The sequence below is a fragment of the Eurypyga helias genome, unplaced genomic scaffold (genome assembly GCF_000690775.1).
Source record: "Eurypyga helias isolate BGI_N326 unplaced genomic scaffold, ASM69077v1 scaffold50995, whole genome shotgun sequence".
In the NCBI taxonomy this organism is placed as follows: Eukaryota; Metazoa; Chordata; class Aves; order Eurypygiformes; family Eurypygidae; genus Eurypyga; species Eurypyga helias.
The window spans coordinates 9,837-21,192 of NW_010254349.1; the positions used below are offsets into that span (position 1 = coordinate 9,837).

The 11,356-nt window shown below is 44.5% G+C and overlaps 1 protein-coding gene across 1 annotated transcript; it reads right to left on the minus strand.

Annotated features, from left to right (window-relative positions):
* Positions 1–958: 958 nt before the first annotated feature.
* IDH1 (isocitrate dehydrogenase 1 (NADP+), soluble) lies at positions 959–11,259 on the minus strand. The gene is made up of 8 exons (XM_010152935.1): positions 11,133–11,259; positions 9,223–9,514; positions 6,970–7,075; positions 4,310–4,487; positions 3,694–3,845; positions 2,511–2,651; positions 1,799–1,961; positions 959–1,301 (listed from the first exon to the last, which is right to left on the minus strand). The coding sequence occupies exons 1-8, from the start codon at positions 11,252–11,254 to the stop codon at positions 1,208–1,210; spliced, it is 1,248 nt and encodes a 415-aa protein (XP_010151237.1). The 5' UTR covers positions 11,255–11,259; the 3' UTR covers positions 959–1,207.
* Between the last annotated feature and the right edge of the window lie 97 nt (positions 11,260–11,356).

The following is an 11,356-nucleotide window of genomic DNA, read 5'->3' on the forward strand; positions in this document are numbered from 1 at the left end:
GTCAGCTGCAGAGAGTCCGTCTCATGTACAACCAGTTTCTGATCTTTGTTGAGGGATGCTACATCAGTCTGAGTTTATATTAGTCCCAAAATAAAATTTCATTGGAAGTGGTACTTTAAGTTCTTGTGCACTACCTGATGCTTACCACCACACTACAGATCCCATCTTGCCCTGGGCCACAAGAAGTTAAAACTCTTACAAAGGAAGAGACTATTTTGTGTTTATATCACAACCCAAGATGTAATGGACTGTGTGAGAAGTACTGGAGTCTCCCTCCAAAGCACAATTGCCCTGTATCTCCTGATCACACAAAGGAAGGAGACGCAAACACTGTTAGTTGGTTTTTATTTTAGTCTGAACTAAAATATCCTTTAAAAAAACCCCAAACACAAAATGATGGATGGAATAGTTCTTCACAGTCATATCAGACTTGCTGTATCACAACAGGAAGGTTAAGTATGAGCTCAGACAACTGGAGAAAAGTTTTGCACCTTTATGAGTTGTGGGGTGGGGGAAGAGGTAACAGTTCCTATGCTTCACAGCCAGTCAGGAGCATGACTGTATGCACAGCCTGCGTTACGACACCGCAGCATGGCTTCAGTAGGCTCATAGCCTACAGGGCCTGTTTCCAGCATTAACTAAGTGCTTCTTCTGAAACGCTACAGTCCTGACTGTAGCAATGGGACCAAACCCCTCAATACCAGAATACTATGCTCTGGTTGGCACTAAGAGATAAATTAAGTAAGAAAGGGGTACAGCAGAGCTGGCAGAGCCCTGTCAGCCCAATTCCACTCAGTGGAGACATGAGGATGGTTCTGATTTCTAAGGTCTGTTGAACAGTAAGTCACCACTGGTTTGACCAGAGCTGTGACACAGACTGGCTTTCAGTCTGAGAGGAAGAGAGGAAAGAAACACAGATCACAAAGTCATGGAGAGAAACCTCATGTCTGCTGTGAATGACATTAGGCATCCAGACCCACACTGAGCTGGAATACTATCACATTCAGCTGTTGAGCAAAAGTAAGGCCTTGCCCAGCAGCTCAAGGGGTTTAAGAAAACATGATCTTTTAAACATTTAAAAAAGTGTACATGTTCATTTTTTGCCTAATATTTGAAATACTACACAGCAGAGTGTGATACAGTGCCACTTACACTCTGGTGCAAGCAGGAGACGCTTTGTTAGCAGAGCTTGAGTAGAACTCGTGCCTTAAAATTTGGGCAGAGAGGCCAGCTTCCCCTTCAAGTTTTCAGAAAGCTTGTCCAGGAACTCAAAGGTGTTCAGGTAGTCAGAGCGTGTGACACTGAGGGGGGAAACGACACAAGACATTAGTTGTAAAGCTGCTCAAAGCAGGGGAAGACTGTTCAAAGAATTCTTACGTCTTGCCTCTAAAACCAAGACTTACTTCCCACTCAGACTGATGGGTTTTGCCAAAAATCTCCAGAGAAGACATAGCCAGGTGGTATTTTGCAGTGAAGTAGGTCTCCATTCTAATAAATGGACAGGACAGGATCTGGCCAATGTAGCCAGGCTGTCATAGAATAAATTTCTGCAGTTCCTTCTTTATTTATTTCCCTATGCATTTGGTACAAAAGCAGGGACAGAGCAGCCCAGAGTAAGCTACTTGGGGCAGGGAGTGTCTCATATTCTGTGTGTACAGTACTGTGTACAGAGGAGCCCTGTCCTATGACCACACTAGCAATTCTTCACCACACTACAGTAACTTTCCAGCAAATGCTTTTCAGAAACAGGAAGTAAAACAGCCTCCTCCAAGCACAGCTGATTACTTCATACACTTACTTAGGTAGGCCTTTGATACAGGCAGCAAGGTCCTTTGTCATGAAGCCAGATTCGATGGTCTCAATGCAGACTTCCTCCAGGGCAACCGCAAAGTTCTTGAGGCTAGTGTTGTTGTCCAGCTTAGCCCTGTGAGCTAGTCCTCTTGTCCATGCGAAGATGGAGGCTAAGAGAGAACACTAGATTACTCTGTCCTTCTATGTCCTTGCCCAAGTCAGAAAGAATGACCAGATAGGACTCTGTGGTTGGACAGAAAATTGTCCTTATGACAGAAGAGTACAGTCTTCTCCCCGGTATGACATTACACTCTGGTGCCTATGCAACTGTAGAGCATTATTTCCCTCATGTCCCATTCTAGGTGCACTTACACTTAAGTATGTATGTGGTTTGAGGGCTGGCTGGGTCTTTCTGAGCATCAGGAAGGGGAGTAAAATAAAAACCAGCCAACCTAAACCTGAAGGCCATTGTGGCTATAAACCCATCATTTGCTGAAGAGTGAGGGCATGTCTCGAGGCTAGCTTAAGCCTAGCTTACTGCTCACACTCACTCTATTCCAGCTTGGTTTTGCTCCAGGCTGCAGCCGTCTCAACAGAAGAAAAATGCATTATGAACTACCAGCTTCACCATGCAGTGGTGCAATTCTCTGCAGACGTTCTTACTCCAAACCTGTTCTTTGGCGTGTAGAGATCATGAAGGGCAGTGAAAAGCCACTCACCAATGGGGTTAGTGGAGGTTTCTTGGCCTTTCTGGTGCATGCGGTAGTGACGAGTAACTGTGCCGTGAGCAGCTTCTGCTTCAACAGTCTTGCCATCAGGGCAGATCAGCACACTGGTCATCATCCCCAGAGAGCCATAGCCTACAGAATACACAGTTTAACAAGTTGAGTGTCTCCTTTGGACAGCCCTCCTAAATCCCCCTACATCCTCCCAGCCCTGATGTGTGTACTCCTGAACAGCAGTGCTGCTGCCCCAACTAACTGGCTGGTCCTGACACATGAAAATAACAACTCATCTCAACAGAAAGTGCTGCTGAAGCATGAGATATAGACATTCCGCACCGTTTGAGGAAAATCAGTTTTCTCACCTAACATGCTGGACAGATTTTTACTGAAAAGGTCCAATATGAGAACAAAGAATCCTAAATAAGCAGTTTTGGACTGCCAATCACTATCTTCCCCACAGGGTGATAAGAAACAAACCTACTTCTTATCAAGAGCATCTACTCTAGTGAAAGGATCCATCAGCTGGCAAAAACTGGACACACATCACTTAACACTGTAGGTTTCAGAGATCTGTGTCTTTGAAAGTTTCTTTGTTCAGTAGTCCAACACACATCCTTGTTCTGTGGGAGGCAGTTTACTGGCTTTACTTTAGACATGCATCTTGCCCTTTGGGTTTCTACATCCGTATTTGTTTTGGCACCAGGCAGCTTGGTTATGTAGGATTTTGACCAAGCACTACAAGTCTGTAAAGTTAAACATTACCATTCTCTGTCTTTACACCTGGCAGGCAGATTTAGGCCCTGAAGGTTTTCTTACTTATCTATAGAGCACCTGCCAGTATGCTTGCCACCAGACAGCTTAACTCAAGCTGTCAGTGACTGAATCCCAGCTGCCTGCATACCTTCCATTACAGTGGAAAGCCTATCAGTTATTATGTTGGTAGGAACAGCCATTCAGTAAAGAAGTGCAACTACACAGTCTACATTCAATGGATTTTCTGGTGAAAGTGAAATCAGAAATTCTTTGCCTGCCTGGTATCACTCCAACTGGCCACAGGTTTGAAATGTAAGTTCGGAGAGCCCACACCACCTCCTGGGCCATCAGATAAGATATGACACAAGGTCACATGAAACTGCTACTGAGCCAACTTTAGGGCAGCACAGAAAACCTCTCATACCTTGCGCAACAGAGTCAGACTGCACATCCCCATCGTAGTTCTTGCAGGCCCAGACAAAGCCTCCTTCAGATTTCAGGGCCTGAGCAACCATGTCATCAATGAGTCTATGCTCATACCAGATCTTTTTGTCTTCAAACTGGGATTTGTATTCCCTGGAAAACAAAACCCAGAACACCTTGTCATACAGATAAAACCAACATTGCACAATTTGTGCATATAATTGTGCATAGTGAGCTGCACAGGAATGAGTTAAAAAAAACCCCAACCAAACCACAAACAAACAAACAGAAGAAATTTGCATCCTCTTTACTCTTTTTTCCCCACCTTGGTTGCTTTGCAGGGCCACTACAAGTCTGCTTCAGAATCAGAGGATCCCACAGAGAACCTGTGACTCTTAGGAGCAATGAATACCACAGCCACATTTACTAGAGCTTTAAATACAGAGTACAGTGTCCTGAAGGACAAGGGAGACTGTCAGAGAAGGTGTACAGCCCCCAGAGAGTGCTGCTGAGTGTCTGAAAATGTTGAATTAACTCTAACAGCTCACAAGGCTGGAGAGGATGTTCTGCTGCAGACTTGTGCACTGTGGTAGGAAGTGCACAACTATCCTCATTACCTGTCATAGATCTCTTGGAAGATGTCCTTAAAGCGGCCATCGTATCTCTTCAGGATAGTGTTCTTGGTGCTCATGTAGAGGGGCCAGCCTTTAGACAGTGCCATTTGGAAGGAACTGTGGGCAAAATCCTTGATAGACTGGTCAAGATTGTACATTCCCATGGCTACACCACCACAGCCTGTTAGTGGAGGAAGAACAAATACGAATCAACTAGATTTAGCTTTGGTTGAAGATTTGAGTCTCCTCACAGTATACTCCAGCAGGCTGGTGTTATTCCCAGGTGTCTTCATCTAGTTACCAATTTAAGGATGTTTTTTTCAGGAGAAGATTGACTTTGCACTATCAGCTCAAAGCTCCAGCAGTCCTGTGACACATGGGTAGGAGGGTGAGGTTTTTACAGCTAGGTACATCTTAATACTGTGATCTAATACCTCTAAGAATTTTCTTCCTAATCCAGCCTAAGCAGCAAAACCGTGACAGGAGTGAGTGTGCCTGAGCTCCTACTTGCCATACAAGTAATTCACAGCAGGGGACTCAATCAAAGCTAGAAATGGGCTTGCTCCCATCTTAAATGCCTTGTACCTTTGCCTGTATTGCAGAACAAACTCCAGTAGTCAGGCTGCTTTGCCTAGTGCAGGTAAACAAGTCCCCACATGCATTCAAAAAAAAACCTACCTTGCAGCTTTGTTTCACCTGCTCAGGCTCACTTCCAGCAAGCTGTGGGAAGAACATGCCCATCATCTGGGTGCAAGGGAAAGTCCTGAGAAGGCTCTGAAGAACTATCAACACTCACATAAGCAGTGTTAGGCAGAGGTATTAGCAGCCTGAATGGAAATGCCTTAAACTTCCAGCCCAGCTCACCTCGGGGAAAGCAGCATTCAGCTCATGTGAGAGGCTGGTTGTGGGTGAAAGTAGGGTCTAGGGCTTCATGAAAAAGCTTTGTCACCTTCAGAGCACAGCTCTTGGTTTCTAGTGAAAAGTAGATGCCATGTACTTTATTTTAAAAGTGACTTACTACCACCACCTCTCTAGCTGGTTGTACAGTGCCGTTATCAGGGATCTTTGCTCTAGAAACACCCCAGATATTTTTATATTATTTCAGAAAATACCCTTTCCCAATATCCATTTGTCCTTACTTCCAGATTGTTGTTACTATATGGACATGCATGGAGAATGAAAAGGGGAAGCCAGAGGAGGTTTATCTGATTGCCAAGACAGCAAGGTCATTTAACGTTGATATTGGCAAGGATTGAGATTCCTGTTGTTACAAGAGAAAATACACATTGTCCCCCTGCCTCCCTTAGTGAGTCAAGGGCAGAACAGGGTCTGATCAGCTACAGAGACTGTGTCCTCTGGAGCCATGATTTCAGAGTTGCTGGATGACAGCTATTAAGTTATATGCAAATAAGAATTTGAATCAAAGTAAAAAAAAAAAAACCCTTGTTGCAATCATACAGTGCTACTGCCTACTAAATTATCTTGATTCGGTCTCAAGGCTGAACATATTAGTATAGCACTAGGACAGGATTCCCTTATGCACTGTGGAGATATGCTGGCACAAGAGTTATCTGTGGGGAGGGGAGTTCCCCCAGAGCAACAGCAGTAATCTGCCCTCTTTGCACTTCCTCGCTTTCTGCTCACTGATGCAGTGCAGAGCAGTGAATCAGACTGGTAGCTGGAACTGCCAGACGTCTCCATTACAGGCTCACCGGTCACCTATCATATGAAAACAGATCAGGACTGGCAGTGAAGCAGGTGCGCTCCAGACTAAAGGCTCTGCAACAAGAGATAGTAGAGATTTAGGCTTCTGTGTGCCAGAGAAATCAATTATTACACAAGAGGGTCATATGGCAGTCTCAGTACCAGTTTGACAATCCATCTGCAGTATCCAACTACATACAAATTAGGATTCCATGGTTTACACAGAAGTATTATGTTTTTATAGCTAGAAAAAAACCCCCATTGCACTCACATACATAAGTCACCATAAGGCTTCAAATCCTGAACACTTTGATCCCTGACAGGCAAGGGAGATGACTTGTGCGATGTTTTCCCAGGTCCTGCCCCTAAAGAAACACCCTGGGTTCTACCAATGTGTGTGTAATTGTTTTCACGCAACCAAGCCCGGCAATAGGAGGACTCCTCCTCCTGAGGATAGCAGTGTCTACAACCAGCACAGCAATATTGCTAGGAGGGACACCAATACCTTTGAGACGGCATCTATTTTAACAGAGCCTATGGAGTCAGGAGCATCCCTGTCAAAGCTCTGTTTCACCTTGCAAAGCAAGTGTCAATTCTCCTTTCTATTGAAATAAATACTGCTTAATAAAGAAGGGTACAAACTGTAAAGATACAGAGCCCAGTAAGACAAACTAAACCAAGACATAATAACTGAATTGTTCTCAAATATATCTCCACTACCAGAGTTGTCATACAAGGAGGTGGCCAGTCTAGTATGACTGTGTGTTTGATATGCCTCTTCCATCCCAGGAAGATCTCGAGTAAACTTCCAGTACTCCCAGATAAATGAACAAGGCCCAGACCTTCTCCCCCACTCTACCTCAAAGCCGTATTTTACCATACAGATCTGGCTGATATTTTTCGGTTTAATTCAACCTTGAAGTATCAGTTTTATTCACAACTTAAGAGAGAACACCTACTTTCAAAATTATGGACCAGATAGGTGACTGGTTTGCCTCCATCTTTTGGAGTGTAGGTCATCTCTACTTTTCCAGGCCCGGGTACCACAAAATCAGTTGCTCTGTACTGTTAAAAAAAGACAATTGAAATGATGATTTTATCTCTCAGGAAGACAGAACCATAAAAAACAACCTGCATTTGGGAGGGGAGGGTGCGGAAAAGCATGAATAGTTGTGCTAAAGAAACCCTGACTGAACAGGCTCTGTTTACTCAGCCAGGTTGTCATCAGATTATTTAACTAGAGATTAGAAAGACAAGTAGTCAATAATCTGTTTCAAAAGGGATCCTCCTCTTTAAAGGAAAAAGCCTATATATTCTTGGGCCCCATCAATTAGCAGAGTACCTATTTTTGCAGATGCACTGAAGTTTTAAAGTGCAAAGTATCCAGTGTTGTGTGGTCTGTGAGTGAAAGGTTACTCTCCCTGCCTCAAGTAAAGACATTTATATCACAACTACTGACCTCAAGAACAAGGGGGATTCATACAGCACCTTAATAAAAGCCATGATTTCTATCCATCTTACGACACTTGAAAGACCAATCTGGAGTAGGAGTTCTTCGAATTCTGTAAATCATAGAATCAGGAGTGGTTTGGGTTGGAAGGGACCTTAAAGCCCATTTAGTCCCACCCCCCCTGCCATGGGCAGGGACACCCTCCACTAGACCAGGTTGCTCAAAGCCTCATCCAGCCTGGCCTTGAACACTTCCAGGGATGGGGCATCCACAACTTCTCTGGGCAGCCTGTGCCAGTGCCTCACCACCCTCCCCATGAAGGATTTTTTCCTGATGTCCAATCTAACTCTCCCCACTTTCAATTTAAACCTGTTACCCCTTATCTTGTCACTACAGGCCCTTGTAAAAAGGCCCTCTCCAGCTTTCCTATAGGCTCTTTCAGGTAATGGAAGGTGCTATAAGCTTTCCCAGGAGCCTTCTTGTACACATTCTGTCCCTCTGAGCTATACAGACTCAAGACCCAACATGCACTTCAAGTTTTTAAATGGTGTCTCATCTTCCCAACGATCCTGAACAGTACTATTTAAGGTGACATTTCCTTGAAAGTCATCATCCTTTTTCATGTGGTTTCCCTCCTATTGAGAGAATTGGTTCCCTGAACTGTTCTGAGGTTACAGAATTGTCTTGTCCTTTAAATGTTCTTAAATTATTCCTTTCACTTTGATCTTGTACTTTGGCAGGGTTTCAATCCTTCTCCCTTAATCCATTGTTTCCAATTATTATTTTGACCTCAATTATTCAGTACTGTTAAGAATGTTGAATCCCATTCTTTTCTAGTGTCAGGGCTCTGATACTCTTTTCTCTTGGAAATTTATTATTTTACCTTCCTGCTCCAGCTAATCTTATGACTTGCCCCCAGTTTGTGGGTTTACTCATCTGGTTGAGCACTTGGCTCTTACAGAAGACTTCTGTCATGTCTGGCAGCTTTACAGCATGTCATTACCCATGGAGAACAGTATGTTTGATCTTACCCTCCAGGCTACTCTAAGGCCACTACACTGAGTGCCATGCTAGGGCCTTCCATGGTTTGCAATACCTCTGCCAAGCCAGCTCCAATAAAGGATGTTTCCTTACTTCAGTAGTGCAGCCTGATGTGCCAGTGTGAAGAGCAACTCTGCAAGAGCACTATGCAAGTAAGTTTAAGAAGCAGATTGCATGTAAAAAAAAAAAACCTAAAAAACCAAAAACCTAAAACCAAAACATCCACACACAAAAAACCCACAAAAACCAAAACAGCAAAACCACACTCACGCACAGAAAGCAACTTCTAAAAATCACTCACTCAGATCCATTTTTGCTGTAAGCAATATTTGCCACCAAAAAGTCCTTCTGAGAAGCAAGAAGATGGGCACTGTAAAGGATATTTTTTAAAGACATTGCTATGTATGGGGAAGGGTTCTGCAGAGGTGAAGAAAAATAACTTAGAGGAGTTATACCCTGTGTCTAGATGCAGACCTATCTAATCCAAGCATAGGCCCCTGAATGCTGTTTATACAGCCACATTGTCCGAGGAAGAGAGGCATGAACCAGGCTCTCCCACACTTTGCCAGGTGCTGTACAAAGTGCTAGCCAGTACCCACTGCCAGGTGGAGTACCAGGGATGAAGCAGCAGCACAGGGATGACTAAGTCTTTGTAGCTCTATGCCAGTCAGGACTAAACCTGTTCAGATAAAGAGAGGGGGGAAGCAGTGAAGTGACTCACTTGATCTCCATAAGCATGACGGCCAATGACAATGGGTTTCACCCATCCAGACACCAGTCGGGGAATGTTCTTGCAGATAATGGCCTCCCTGAAGACAGTGCCACCTAGGATGTTTCTAATTGTCCCATTGGGAGACTTCCACATCTGTTTCAACTTGAACTCCTCCACTCTTTTCTCATCAGGAGTGATGGTTGCACATTTTATGCCAACGTTGTATTTCTTTATGGCTTCAGCAGCTTCCACAGTTACTCTGTCATCTGTAGCATCACGATGCTCAATGCCCAAGTCATAGCTGTAACAAACCCAGAAAGATGGTCAGAACTGCCCAGGACATTTGTTTGTTTCTTACCAACAGGAAGGAAACCAGATTCCATACACGCCTGTGAGTGTAGTTCCCACACTGCCGTAACTGAAGTTATCCTTCTTGCAGTGCAAATGCTGCTGGACTGGAGGAAAACATAGGCTCATATACTGGTATTTCTGCTGCTGGTGGGAGGTTGGAGAAAGGATGGCTCCAGTTTCCGGCTTAAGTTCTCTGCCAGCATGGGACTTAGCCAGCACCTCCTCTGCCTTGCCTTCTGAGCTTCCTGCAATGGAAGCTTTCAGCCTGGGATCCTAATGGTGTAGTGCAGCACAGTTCCCAGATGAATATGGGCCTTTATGTCAAACCTCTTGTGCTGAGGGTTCTGCCTTCCTTCATGTAATAAGCAGATGAAGCTACCCGGGGCTTAAAAACTGCTTTGACAATGGACCCACAACCCTGCTCTGGCAGAAAAACTGCCAACGTTCCCATCAAACAGTTAGAGGAAGCACGTTTCCCATATTCAGTGTTTTAATAGGTTTAGGAGAACAACGGGTGCCCAGTGTGGGACAGCCCTGAAGCATAGCCAGCTGTACATGAATCTAGCCATTGTGCTGCCTCAGCCAGGGGTCTGCTTTCCCTCCTCCCACCCCTCTTTGAAAAGGGATGTTCTCCAGACTGCGTGCATGTATTATGCTGCTGGGTTCCTGTTTGCTTGGTTCTCAACACCAGCAAGCAGAAAGCCTTACGTAGGTGGCATACAAATGACTCTAGGAGCAGGGGAAGAGGTCAGACTTGTGGGTTTAATAATGGCAGATACCACAGAAGGCCTCTGTCCACATGGCAGCAAGATACTTCTCTAATAATTATAGCTCAGTGACTGGAAAAGGAAGAGATTATTTGTTCTGCTTGACCAGAATCTGTACACAGCATGTCCCTTTTGCCATACCAGCAGCTAGTATTGTTTTTTCTTTGAAGAAGGGTGTGTAGGAACACAGCCTAGGCATGGTGAATAGCTGTAACACTGAGCTCACACTGACAGCAGAGCTCAGGCTTACAGACATCAGGACAGAGTCTGTGCCCTACAACCACCCTTTTGCTCTATGGGCAGATCTTCAAACATAGATGGCAAGAAGCCGTAAACCTATTCAGAGTTCACACATCCTAGGCTTCAAGTCAGGGAGTGACTGAAACTCCCCATGTTTCTATTAGTTTAGGCTGCAGGAAGCCATGCAGGCTGCCAGGTGCTGGAAAGGCAAGACACAGGAGGTGAAAAATGCAGACCATGTCTGTGAGAGATCTTAGAAGCACAGTACAGGAAAACGCTAAGTCACAATTAAGCATTCACTGCTTACTGCTGTGAGGGACCCCAGAAGGGCTGCCGGACTTTGATACATGAACCCATGCTTTCCAGAGTACTCAGACAGGTTGGTCCTTAGGTAAGTTAACCAGGGGAATCTGCTGGGAACTTTACCAGTATAAAAAGGGCTGCTCTGCCTCTCCGTACTAGTGCAGGAAGAGCTCTCAGTGCTAGGTGAAACATGATCAAAGCCTAATGACAAATGCAAATTGTGGTACAAAATGGCTGTGTATCATAAAGTGCCATTACCTGTGCAAATCCAGGTCTACATAAGGAAAAATCAGCTTTTCTTTAATCAGTTCCCAGATGACCCGCGTCATTTCATCTCCTTGCATCTCCACCACAGAGCCTCCATGGATTTTTTTAGACATCCTAAGCTGCAATAGACAAAAAAAAACCCAGCCTAAGTTAAAAACTGCTAAGACATCACCGGTATATGTATCCTGCATTTTTACAACACAACTAGAAGAGCG

Coding starts and splice junctions, on each gene's coding strand:
- IDH1 (XM_010152935.1), bottom strand. CDS start 11,254: ATGTCTAAAAAAATCCATGGAGGCTCTGTGGTGGAGATGCAAGGAGAT. Junction 9,515..11,132: donor GTAGACCTGGATTTGCACAG/GTAATGGCACTT, acceptor GGTTTGTTACAG/CTATGACTTGGGCATTGAGC. Junction 7,076..9,222: donor GTCATGCTTATGGAGATCAA/GTGAGTCACTTC, acceptor TTTTTTTAACAG/TACAGAGCAACTGATTTTGT.